Source organism: Suricata suricatta, chromosome 1 (genome assembly GCF_006229205.1).
Source record: "Suricata suricatta isolate VVHF042 chromosome 1, meerkat_22Aug2017_6uvM2_HiC, whole genome shotgun sequence".
NCBI lineage: Eukaryota > Metazoa > Chordata > Mammalia > Carnivora > Herpestidae > Suricata > Suricata suricatta.
The window spans coordinates 115,354,265-115,366,485 of record NC_043700.1 but is presented as its reverse complement, the minus strand read 5'-3'; the positions used below and the strand labels follow the sequence as shown (position 1 = coordinate 115,366,485).

Here is a 12,221-nt window from a genome sequence, read left to right as displayed (position 1 = left end):
GAGGCTGAGCTGGAAACTTCCACATTATAATGCTTTCCAGTTGTAAAGGATTTGGGGAAGTACCATCTCTTTGATTGACTTGCAATATTCCTACTTTTACCCTTCATTATATCTATTAACTCACTCGATTTTCATATGGAACAACAACATGAAATACTGCTTTTTCCCTCTCTGACCTTCTAATATAGAAAGACACTTGAGCCCATAAAATATTAGTTGCATTTATAATCTTAATGACAACCTGCCATTTTATAGCTCCTTGGGTAGCACTTGAGTACAAAGTCTTTTGTTACACACACAGAGGACTCAGTGCCCTCACTGTTCAAAGGCTGGGATGGAGCTGCCACATCATTGTCTCAGTGACTCCAGTATGCCAGTTCTACAGGAGCTGTGATTGTGATGATTTACGATAGCCGTGGGTTAAAGTGCGCTGTGCTATCTATCAATGATATGATAAAGTACTTGTTGGGGGGGCGGGAATATGACCCTGGAGACTAAGAAGCCATGTGGAGTTTTCAGCCACATCATTGTCAGAGGGATCATTATTTAAATGATCACCCCAGCCTATTATGAGAGGAATTAGGGAAGGAAAGGCTGAGCTACTGATTGGCAGTTTTATTGAAAAATATTTTCCACCCCAGGTTCGAATTAAGTTTTACTCCCTGAAATTTCTGTGGTTCAAGGATGCCCAGCAGCTTGTATTTTTTGTCCTTCCAGAGCCCCCTGTTTTAAGCTCCCATGTTTACATGATAAAGGAGAGCCCATTAAAATACTCAGATGCATATTTATTGCACGTCATCCTTTTTCCAAGCCCACACATCTTCCCTACATAAATGTTTGGGCATGACTCTAGTTTTGTCTATAGATCATAAGTGAAGTTGGATACATGACAGTTTTTTGGTTAAGTTGATTAACACTGACAAGCAAAAGATGCCTCAAGTTACAGCATGGATCCTTTGTGGACCTGAAATGCTAATCCAATTAACTGGATAATTACCAGATTTCCATTTCTGGTCTTTGCTGCCATTATTAATTAAATTAACCTCATGGCTGCCGAGTTGGCCCTTTATTTTGTGTTGTTTCTGGGCATTGATTTGTTCTCTGAATCTGGCAGTATGGCTTCTTTACACACACCAAACCTCCAAAAGACACGACACCTTGACAACATTCAATTCTTCAAGTGTATCTTCACTTGTCTGTTCGCTAATGTGTCATTCTCTAGCTATATTCTGTGTTAGATATAGATCAAAGATATATTTAGAGACATAGCTCAGCTAAGTAGACTAAATAAAATGATTAGTCTAAGTTTGCTGGGATTCTTTTTATTTTTGCTGTTTGGCCAGTTAATGGAATTTTCCTTCCTCTAATTTTTCGGGAATGTATATATCAGGGGATGTAAGAAGCATTTTTTTTCCTAAGGAAAAAATATGATGAATCTCTACTGATTCTACAGTGAAATTGGCCCTCAAAATTTGGCAGGAAGAGGCACTGCGTCTCCTTTTCCACAATGTCCCCATCTTTCTCTACGTTTGGTCTCCTTGGGTGAAAGACTGAGTTTGTAACTAAGCGGTGTCACTGTTGCTCTCCGGAAGCTGCAGGGACTGTGAGTTTAGATAAGAGTCCTGTGCTCTCAGATGTTCAGAGCTCATTTCAGAACTGAATGAAATGAATCAGCTTTATGGCACGAATATAATAAAACTTGGTTCTTGTTGCGAAATAATGAATTTAAGATTATTGCTGTGACAGCCACACGGATTGAACTGCAAAGTTCTGACTTTTGGTTTGTTTTTTTTTAAATTATTGAGAGCCTGCTCAATTCTGATAGTTGACATTTAGCTAATATGGATACCAGAGATGTTTTCACTTTGGATTGCAATGGTCTGCACTAAAAGAACAGAATTTAGGCCTCAAAGATAGATGTCATACACATGAGGAAAAACAGATTTGTCCACTTTTCTAATTTTAGAGAAATGATAGAAATTAATAGAAAAATGAAAAAAAACCCTCTTTTGTCTTCCTGTTTACATTGTTCAGACTACGGGGGGGAAAATAGCTGTGAACACCATTTTCTTGGAGGCCTTGTGGTCAAGATCAAAACTTGATCCATACACGTGGGCCATTGATAGAAGAGTACCTGATCTTTTGTGTAGTTCAAAGATTAAATCGGAGAACTAGGTGTCCTGGAATTTTAGGTGACACTTTATAAATAGTTCAGATGCATTTTATAGACTGGAAGGAAAGTGAGAATACTAATGATAAACAGACAAGTATTTGTACCACTTACTGTCTCCTTTTTGCCTTCTAAAGTACTTAAGGCTTGCCAAAAATGTTGCAGGCCATAGACATATGTGTATTGCCACTAAATGAGTCCTTCTAACTGTATCTGGGTTCAAGGGACCCACTTATGAACTTTTAAAAGTCATGATATCTAGAGATATACTCCCGAATATTTGGAAAGGAAGTTACACTGTAATTCCAAAAAGGAAAGAAGACCCAGTTTACAAAATAGAACATCAGAAATTCAGCCTTGGATCTGAGAAATTGCCAGTGATTTGTTTGAGAATATGATACCATGGATTTTCAGACGCTGAGGTCACTATTCTAGTTCCTTTTTAACCTGGACAACCACAATTCCAACATTTGTAGGTTCATTTAGTGTAATGACTCAAATTGATTTCTGGGTAAAATACCCAGTAAATTTGTCACTAGGCAGAGTATATGTAGAAAATAAAAGTAGAGATTTGAGGCATTTGGTTGGCTAATCCAGACAAAAGAGTCCCTTCTAAGGCATGAGAGTTTCCATATATATTGAACTGTGTTCAGATTGGCATTAATTGAACTCATTGTCAAATTACTGAGAGTTCTGTTTTACTTGAGAAATCATGGTTGGTTTTAAAGAGAAAGTAAGGCATTCAAGGTATTTCTAGTAGGAATGCTCAGCTATAATTAGCATAGACCTTGGGAATTTTTACAGGGAAGCTATATCCATCCTCTATCTTTTTTTTTTTTAATTTTTAGAGAGAAAGTGTGTGCACACACATGTGCATGCATGCAAAAGCACCAGCAAGGTAGGACAAAGAGAGAGGGAGAGAGAGAATCTTAAGCAGGCTCCACAGTTAGCATGGAGCCAGACATGGGGCTCAAGCTCAACCATGAGGTCATGACCTGAGTTGAAATTAAGAGTTGGACGCTTAACCAACTGAGCCACCCAGGTGCCCCTAGCCTCTATTTCTAAATTGTGTGATGTGTTTGGAGTTAATACATGGTGAAAAGTGACACGGCCTTCCAGAAAATTCTCTTTGTATTTTTATTCTTGTTTCTTAAACATGACCTAAATTATCAAAATGGTATAAGACATTGTTATTACCCCTGTGCCTATAAATATCAAGGATAAAACAAAGCTAAGATGTTTCCTATTTCAGCCACATCACAATCATCCTCCTGATTTCAATCTCTTTTCCTGCCTTCTAAAGGGACTCAAACCAGTGTCTGCATCAGGCCATGCCATGCTAGCAATCTCAACCTCAAATTCTTCAACCTTCTCTATCCCCTTATACCCAAGGCCAACATGGATGCTCTAGAGAGCCAGAGAAAGTCACCCCTGTGGAATTTTGTCCATGGGCATTATGGTCACATCTAGGCCCTTGTCATAGCCCTTAGAGACTGTGTTAACTCATGAGTGTCAAATGTGATAATTTCCATTTTCTTTCAAGAACCAATTTCTTTGTTACTTTAAACATTGGTTCATTTTTATTTCAGGCAGAGTTACAGGTAGAGAACATGTTGATATGTTCAAAAAGAATATTCCTGATTACCCTTCCTTGGGCAATCCTTGTTTTCATAGAAATCCCACCCTAAATCAGTGTACTCTTTCCTTCCCTATGCCATTCCCATCATGTTCAGAGCCTTAATTATCAGTCTTCCCAAATTCCATGTTCTCATGGTATAGCTTCTTAGACATTTAAATAGCCTCTTTTCTCACACACAAACCGAAAGAAGAAAGACCAGATCTGGGGTAAACAGATTTCTATTTCCCAGATTGACAGTGGTGAAAATCTGAACTTTCCTGCCACTTATTTAACCAAATCTAATAAATGATGCATTTTTGCTTCATTTATGTTTGTCTATTTTTTCCCTCTAGGTCAAAGAGTTCTACTCGTATCAAAATGAGCCAGTGGCCATAGAAAATCTCAAAAGAGGCCTGGCTAGCCTATTTCAGATGCAATTAACCTCTGGAACCGCCAATGAGGTACTTACTAATACTATTAAGGATCCAGAATATTATTTGTCGATAGTTATCAAAATTGCTTGTATGGATTTCTATTTGTAAATATTTAGTTAAAAAAAGTTACTACTATGATAATGCTTAGAAAAAGTGAATAGGGTGGTTAAGTCTCATTTACATGTAAAACAGATTGCCATTTACCCCAATTTGTACTCGAATATAGGGAAAAGGAAATCAGAATCCATTATACTAAGGGGACATATAGAATGATTGAGTGATGGAGATGTAGAAACCCTTGGGGAGCATGTCAGTGGCATCATTGTGCATCACTATTTCAATGGGGAGCCTATTTAAGATATAGATTCCATGGATTAATGGGGAAGATTCTGATTCAATAGATTAGGGAGGACATGAGCATCTGTATTATAACAGTTTTCTCAGATAATTTGGATACATTATGAGTTTGGAGGACCAGTGGTCTATACTAACAACCCCCTTCATTTTACAGACAAAGAAACTGAGGTTAAACTAGAGAAGTTAAGCTGTCCCCCCAAGTATCACACTTTGAGTCAGAAGCAGAGCTGAGTCTAAATTTCCTGTTCTGAATTCTGCCAGCCCACAAGGGGGCAAGAAAATCTAATGGCAGGGCTGAGCCAAGGAATATTGGTTAGTGTGCTAGAATAAAGACTGGGTGTGGTGCTGGCAGAGACTTGGAGAAGGCTCAGAGAGGCTAAGCAGTCTGTACTGGCATACATCTGCCCACACTCAAATTGTTAATGTGACTTATAATGAGCTGAATTAATCCCACAGGTTTTAAGGTTTTCTAGTTATATACATCTAGTGAAAGAACACATGTACACTCATATATGTGCACACACACTCACATCTAGACACGGCATTAAAAGTCAAATCCCCTCCCCACACAATTACCCCTTTACCAGAGGTTTGATTATGACCAGGTCACTTGTCCAATTCTCATTAGACTTTAGAGAGAAATAGGAAATCCTTTATTATTCCTGGGGCATAAGAAGGTACTAGTAAGACTCAGCAAAAGAAGATGGAAAAGAATCTACATATTTCAGGAAACACTGAGTTCTTCCTGTCTTTCCATCTTGTCAGCTTGGACAAAAAAGGTAGTCCCCGATGGCTCGTCAGGAACCCCAGTTTTCAGGCTTCTTCCCACTGGAATTTAAATGGTTCGTGGGAAAATCCCAAACATTGTATTTTTACTTTTCTTTTCAGGTGGATATTTCTGGGGATTGTAAGGTGACATACCAGTCTCATCAAGACAAAGTGATCAAAATTAAGGCCTTGGATTCATGCAAAATAGAGAGGTCTGGATTTACAACCTCTAATCAGGTATGATTGATGTCACTCTCTGTAAGGCATCCAAATAATTACATTTTTTAGAGATTAGTTTAAAATATAAGAATAAGGTAAAATATAATTTGGGAACTTTTATAATTTTTAGTTTAGGGTATTGTTTCATACAATATCAAATGACAAGGTTTGTTTTCATATGTTGGGTGGTGATGGGAAGATGTTAAGGGGAAGCCCTTTTGACCATTGGAAGACAGTTTACTGCTTAACTTGATTCAAAGATAAAAAGCTGATTGTTACAACTACAAATACCTATCTATCTATCTATCTATCTATCTATCTATCTATCTATCTTATTTAGGTCTTGGGTGTCACTTCGAAAGCCACGTCTGTCACTACCTATAAGATAGAAGACAGCTTTGTTATAGCTGTGCTTGCAGAAGAGACACATGCTTTTCGGATGAATTCTCTACAAACCATTGCAGGCAAAATAGTATCAAAGTAAGATAATTCTGAAATTTAAATTTTCTTTCCATTTTTGGTATATTATTGTATTTTGTTTTAAAATATATATGTTAGATGTGTTAAATGTATATATGTTATATACATATATAGTGATATATACATATACATATAGTGTTTCCTCATTTTGACAATTAGCTTCTTGAAAACTATGATTGCATCTTGTTCATCTTTATTTTTTCACATCATCTACAATAATGGCATATATTAAGTACTATGTATTTAATAGAATTTCACTTAAAATTGTATCAATTGTTTACTGAATAGAATTTACATTTAAAAATGCAAACTACTTGGTAAGTTCTAGTTTATTTTTATTTTATTATCTAATTTTTCTGTCAGAAGTTTCCAACAATAAGGTTAAAAAGTGCCATCTGTATGTTCTCTCCTTGAGAATTTTTTTTGTTACTGTTGCTAAAAAACACATAAAAAGTTCCATGGTAAAGTGATATGAAAGAATATTTGTGTTTTTGCTTTATAGTATTTACACATTCAAGCCTGTTATTTCAATTTGAGAAGATTTCTCTGGTCAGAAGTTCTCACAGGCTTAAGAACTAGAATTTTCAAATCTGAGAGTGTGTGTTCCTTTCAGATTTCACCTTAGAAGAAGATTTTCTAGCATTAGATTTATTATATTTTATGCCATTGCTTATCAAAGATTTTCTCTGAAGTAGCTCCAGTATCAGAGGTCAGTAGATGCAAAATCTTGGGAGAAGTGCCTCAAACCATAAATGTTTGAAGTATTTTTGAAGTCATCTGGATAGAATTTTGCATTTTACTTTGTACCATATTATGTTCATATATTCTCATGCAAAATAAGTATTTTAAATTACTTATCAGGTCCATCAGGTTTCCATTGCTCTATAGCAAACCACTCCAAAGTCAATGGTGTGAAAAGCAACAATTGTTTTATTATTCTTTCATAATTCTGGGTCTTGTATTGGCTCAGCTAGGCATGCCTTGCTTGGCATTTATCCTCCAGTTGCGGACAGTCACTGACCAGAGCTGGTTCACGGGTTGCCCCATCACCTATTTGGTTCCTGGGCTGGGAAGACTCACACTACTGAGGCTCCCCAAGCATTTCTCTTTATCAATATGTGGCCTCTCAAAATGGCAGCTTCAGGTAACCAGACTTTGTACATGGCGGCTCAAGTCTCTCAAATCTCTTCTTCTGTGCTGCTAACACTCCCAATGAAGGCTGAATTTCCTTTTAAGATTTATCCTTAGAAGTTACAGAGTGTCACTTCTACTGTCCCTCTCTTAGTTGGAGAAGCCACAGAGTTATGACCAGGTTCAAGGATAGGGATGCAGACTCTAACTCTTGATGGGAGAAAGACATAGTTCTGAAAGAGTATATAAGGCAAAGTTATCGTTGAAGCCATTTTTAGCAAAAAAGACTTGTTAACTGTCCTAGTTAATAAGTGATATGTGGTTGTACCAATGATATTATTTTCAGAAAGTAGGGCTAAATTCTTTTTTTTTAATAGTTTATTGTCAAACTGGTTTCCATACAACACCCAGTGCTCTTCCCCACAAGTGCCCTCCTCCATCACCACCACCCCTTTCCCCCCTCCCCCTTCCCCTTCAACCCTCAGTTTGTTTTCAGTATTCAATAGTCTCTCAAGTTTTGCATCCCTCTCTCTCCCCAACTCTCTTTCCCTGCTCCTGGTCCTCCATTAGGTTTCTCCTGTTCTCCTGTTAGACCTAGAAGTGCAAACATATGGTATCTGTCCTTCTCTGCCTGACTTATTTCGCTTAGCATGACACCCTCAAGGTCCATCCACTTTCCTACAAATGGCCATATTTCATTCTTTCTCATTGCCATGTAATACTCCATTGTATATATATATACCACATCTTCTTGATCCACTCATCAGGTGATGGACATTTAGGCTCTTTCCATGTTTTGGCTATTGTTGACAGTGCTGCTATGAACATTGGGGTGCATGTGCTCCTATGCATCAGCACTTCTGGGTAAATCCCTTGGGTAAATCCCAGCAGTGCTATTGCTGTGTCATAAGGGAGTTTTATGGATAATTTTTTGAGGAACCTCCACACGGTTTTCCAGAGTGGCTGCACCAGTTTACATTCCCACCAACAGTGTAGGAGGGTGCCCATCTCTCCACACCCTCGCCAGCATCTATAGTCTCTTGATTTGTTCATTTTAGCCACTCTGACTGGCGTGAGGTGATATCTCAGTGTAGTTTTGATTTGTGTTTCCCTGATGATGAGTGATGTTGAGCATCGTTTCATGTGCCTGTAGGCCATCTGGATGTCCTCTTTGGAGAAGTGTCTGTTTATGTCTTCTGCCCATTTCTTCACTGGATTATTTGTTTTGTGGGTGTGGAGTTTGTAGAGTTCCTTGTAGATTTTGGATACTAGAGTAGGGCTAAATTCAAAAGAGGTGACATCACTTATCTTGGTCAGCATCCAGGCAAGTTTTCTTACCCGTATTCTCTTAAATCCAGACTTAAAATTTCAAATCTTTGAATAAATGTGTTGCTCCAAAACGATTTCATAATTAGCTTGGAGTCTCTGTTACTGAGATATTGCAGCTTGAAAGACATGGACTTCCATAGTGTGAATATATTGTTTGTCAAAAGAATGGCACTTAGTGGCTTGTTCACTTAAAGGAAAACTGCTGATGTGGTATTTCCCTTCCTTGTTTTGCAGGCAGAAATTAGAGCTGAAGACCACTGAAGCAGGCCCAAGACTGAAGTCCGGAAAGCAGGTTACAGCCATAATTAAAGCAATTGATTCAGAGTACAAGGCCCTTCCCATTGTGGGACAGGACTTCCAGAGCAAGTGTAAAGGATGCCCTTCTGTAAGTGTGAACAAGTCTGACCACAAGTGTGGTCAGATGGGGGAACACTCATGGCTTACAATTCTCTTTTCCTTTTGTCTTCAATCAAGCTTCAGTTAATTCTTTGAAGAAAGTTTATTAAGAGCTACCAGCCACCACTGAATTAGAATGGCATGGTCTTAACAGTACGCACCTGAGATGATGTGTAATCCGATGACATTTAACAAATAATTACCGTCCACTCATCTCAAGTTAAAAATGTTATGACTTAAGTAAGGGCATCTTCTGAATAGTGGTACCTAGAATGCATGGCGGGGATAAACGGCCTGATGAAGTGAGGGAAAGTATGGAGTGTGAAGAGCATGTCACTTCTGAATCCTGAAAGTTCTGCCGTTTAGTAGCAATAAGTCCTCAGGTGAAATATTTTACTGAGCTCAGTGTTCTGAGTATTGCTTTGAGGACTAAAAACGGTTAGGAAACACTGTTTTACCATACGTCAAACCCCCCTACAATTACAGGCAGAAATGAGATCTCACATCTCCAAGGCAAAGTATAGGTCATCTTGTAACATTTTAAAATCAGCAAAAAGAAATTTCATTTATTGCATGAGTCAGTTGTGATGATGGCTACAGATATGACCTTAGGGTCTAGCATTTCCTAATACTTAACTTCTTGTCAGGAGAGCAAACTCTGAGCATAAGCAACAGAGCATCATGCTCTATTAGTAGCTACCGAAAGATTCTGTTCTCTTTGACTTTATTGGTGTTCAGAGAAGTAGAATTATCAAGAAGTAATACCATAATTTGCTAAAAGTTCAAGACACTATTCCTTGCTAATTTCTCAAATTTATCAAAATTGAACTAAAGGAAAAACATTGAAAAAATAAGTCTAAGATTTTATAAATTCTTTTACTTGTTTTTCTTCCATATATCATTTAGTATTCTACTGTGGTTCTCTAATATGTTATATAGAGGTGGAAATTATATAGGAAAGTGACTAATGAAGCCAATCATCTTTTTTTTGAATGCTGTGAACTATTAATTTCTCTCCCCCATGGTTATTAAAAAGTATAAGCCATTTTAGATTTTTGACAATTACTTCTTCATTATCATAGGAAGCATTTATGTCTTTGAGGAATTGCTTTTCCAACTTATGTATACTGTCCCTATTGTACCCTTTAAAGAAAAAAAAATCTAAATTCACACTGGTGTGTTCTCTGCCCTCAGAAATGACCCAGTAAATCTTTACCTAAGTATAGCTAGAATTTTGCTTTGGAATATCCTCTTAAGATTAGATAACCAAGAGGAATTTGAAAAAGAGAAAATATGTGTCCATTGCTTCTTAGAAGGACTGGATAATTTAAAAATTGGTAGCATGCTGATTACCTCAGAATTAGAGAATTGGAGGTCATTAATGGGATTAAACACATTATTTACAACTAAGGGAGAAGTGTAAACTATGAAAAATCAGTATTTAGCTTATTTCAAAGCCAGAATATGTCATTAATTTGAATTATTTACTATTTTTAAAACCATAGTAGAATAACAATAGTAGGAGAATTACCTTTACCTAAATAGTACTCTACTTAACATTATAAGTAATGAACAGTTCGGACCTCAGCATAGTTAAACACTGCATTTCATAAAAACAATAAAGAGTTAGAATGGGGAGTTCAAGTTATTACTTATTAATAAGTTCAGACTTATTTTCAGTGACCTCCCAGTAAATAAGAAACCTGTCACAATTATTCAGAGGTTTTGATTTATTCCCCCTCCAACATATCCTGCTGTTAACGAAAATTCTGCATAGTTGTAGTACGGTAGTCAAAGCCCCACTGCACATAGAATTCCCTTGGGATAACCATGGAATGGCCCTCTAGGTCCAGAAGCCTGAGTTCTTTCGAGCTACATACTAATCGACAAAAATGGTGCTCTGCAGAGGAATCGTGCACAGGGTCCTCAGACCTCTCTATTCATCTGGGGGAATCACAGGAATGTGACAGGGGCAGGTGGCAATCAGGCATACTGAGGCAAGATACAAAACCCTCCTTTTGCTTGTCAGATACAAGGAAAATTTTATTTCTGGGGAGAATATCCCTTGCCAATGTGGATGTTCAGAATTATGAATGCGGTGTGAGCCTGCAGCCGTGTTTTCTTGCAGCTCTCGGAGCACTGGCAGTCCACCAGGAAACACCTGCAGCCTGACAACCTCTCTAAGGCTGAGGCTGCCCGAAGCTTCCTGACCTTCATTCAGCACCTCAGGACTGCAAATAGAGAAGAGATCCTCCAAATCCTAAAGGCTGAAAACAAGGAAATTTTGTAAGTTCCCAAATACTGTGTGGGGCTGTCTGTAGAAAAGCATTTCTTGGTTATTGGCTTTAATTAAGCAAGAAAGACTCCTTTTATTTTTTATTTTTTTTATTCATTCTAATGCTTTTATTTATGTTTGAGATTGAGTGCCTGAACAGAGGAGGGGCGGGGTGGGGTGGGTAGAGGATCCGAAGTGGGGGTTCTACCTGACATCACAGAGCTTGATTTGGGCCTTGAACTTACCAACTATGAGATCATGACCTGAGCTGAAGTCAGGTGCTAGACTGAGCCACCCAGGCGCCCCAAGAAAGACTCCTTTTATACAACTGGCCAACCTCCTAATCAATTATTGCATTGTTTGCATTTTCATCGAACAGTTATGCTTCGATATGGTAATTTGACAGCTATTTGGCCAGAAATGTAGTAACAAGGTTTTAAGAGTGACTCAGAATGAACATTTTTTGGGTGTTTATGAGTTTAAATCAGATTTAAATTGCCGCATAAGTAAGGGAGGGCACAAGCAGGACTCCATCTTGGTACCGTGATGGGTGTGCTTCCTCCCTGGTTTTGGACCTTTGAATTTACATTTGAAAAGATTCCAGAGTTGATTATAAAATTGAAAATGCTGTGTTGCTTTTAGCCTTTTTTTGGTAAAAGCAAAATTCCTCTTCAGGATTTCTTTTGGTTAGCAAAAACAAGAACTAACATAGGTCTTCTGTAAAAGCAAAGTGGCCTAACACAAGCTTTGGAAAAGCAGGAGATACTTGTGTTTACATAATTTGCGATGTCATACATAAACCACATGTAGCATAATGCAGTAGAGAGGATACTAGGATGAACTAAAATCAGAAGACCTTGTTTTTAATTTTGACTTCCAGCAGCATATAACCTTTGAGCAAATTGTCTACATTTAGCCTCTCCAAGTTTCATTGTCAACATCTGTAAAATACAGAGAATAATTCTTCCTATTTATTGTAGAATAGTGAAAGTCATGGTGTTAGAATGTAACATTTCCCAAAGAGTCCATTGTGTGAATCCTATA

The 12,221-nt window shown here is 37.7% G+C and overlaps 1 protein-coding gene across 1 annotated transcript in view; it reads left to right on the top strand.

Moving 5' to 3' along the window:
- Positions 1-12,221, top strand: part of MTTP (microsomal triglyceride transfer protein) — a 47,134-nt gene that overhangs the window by 9,966 nt on the left and 24,947 nt on the right. The window contains exons 4-8 of the mRNA XM_029922191.1: positions 4,142-4,249; positions 5,468-5,584; positions 5,907-6,046; positions 8,741-8,891; positions 11,031-11,188. Of these exons, the coding sequence (XP_029778051.1) occupies positions 4,142-4,249; positions 5,468-5,584; positions 5,907-6,046; positions 8,741-8,891; positions 11,031-11,188 (674 nt within the window). The remainder of the gene's footprint in view (positions 1-4,141; positions 4,250-5,467; positions 5,585-5,906; positions 6,047-8,740; positions 8,892-11,030; positions 11,189-12,221) is intronic.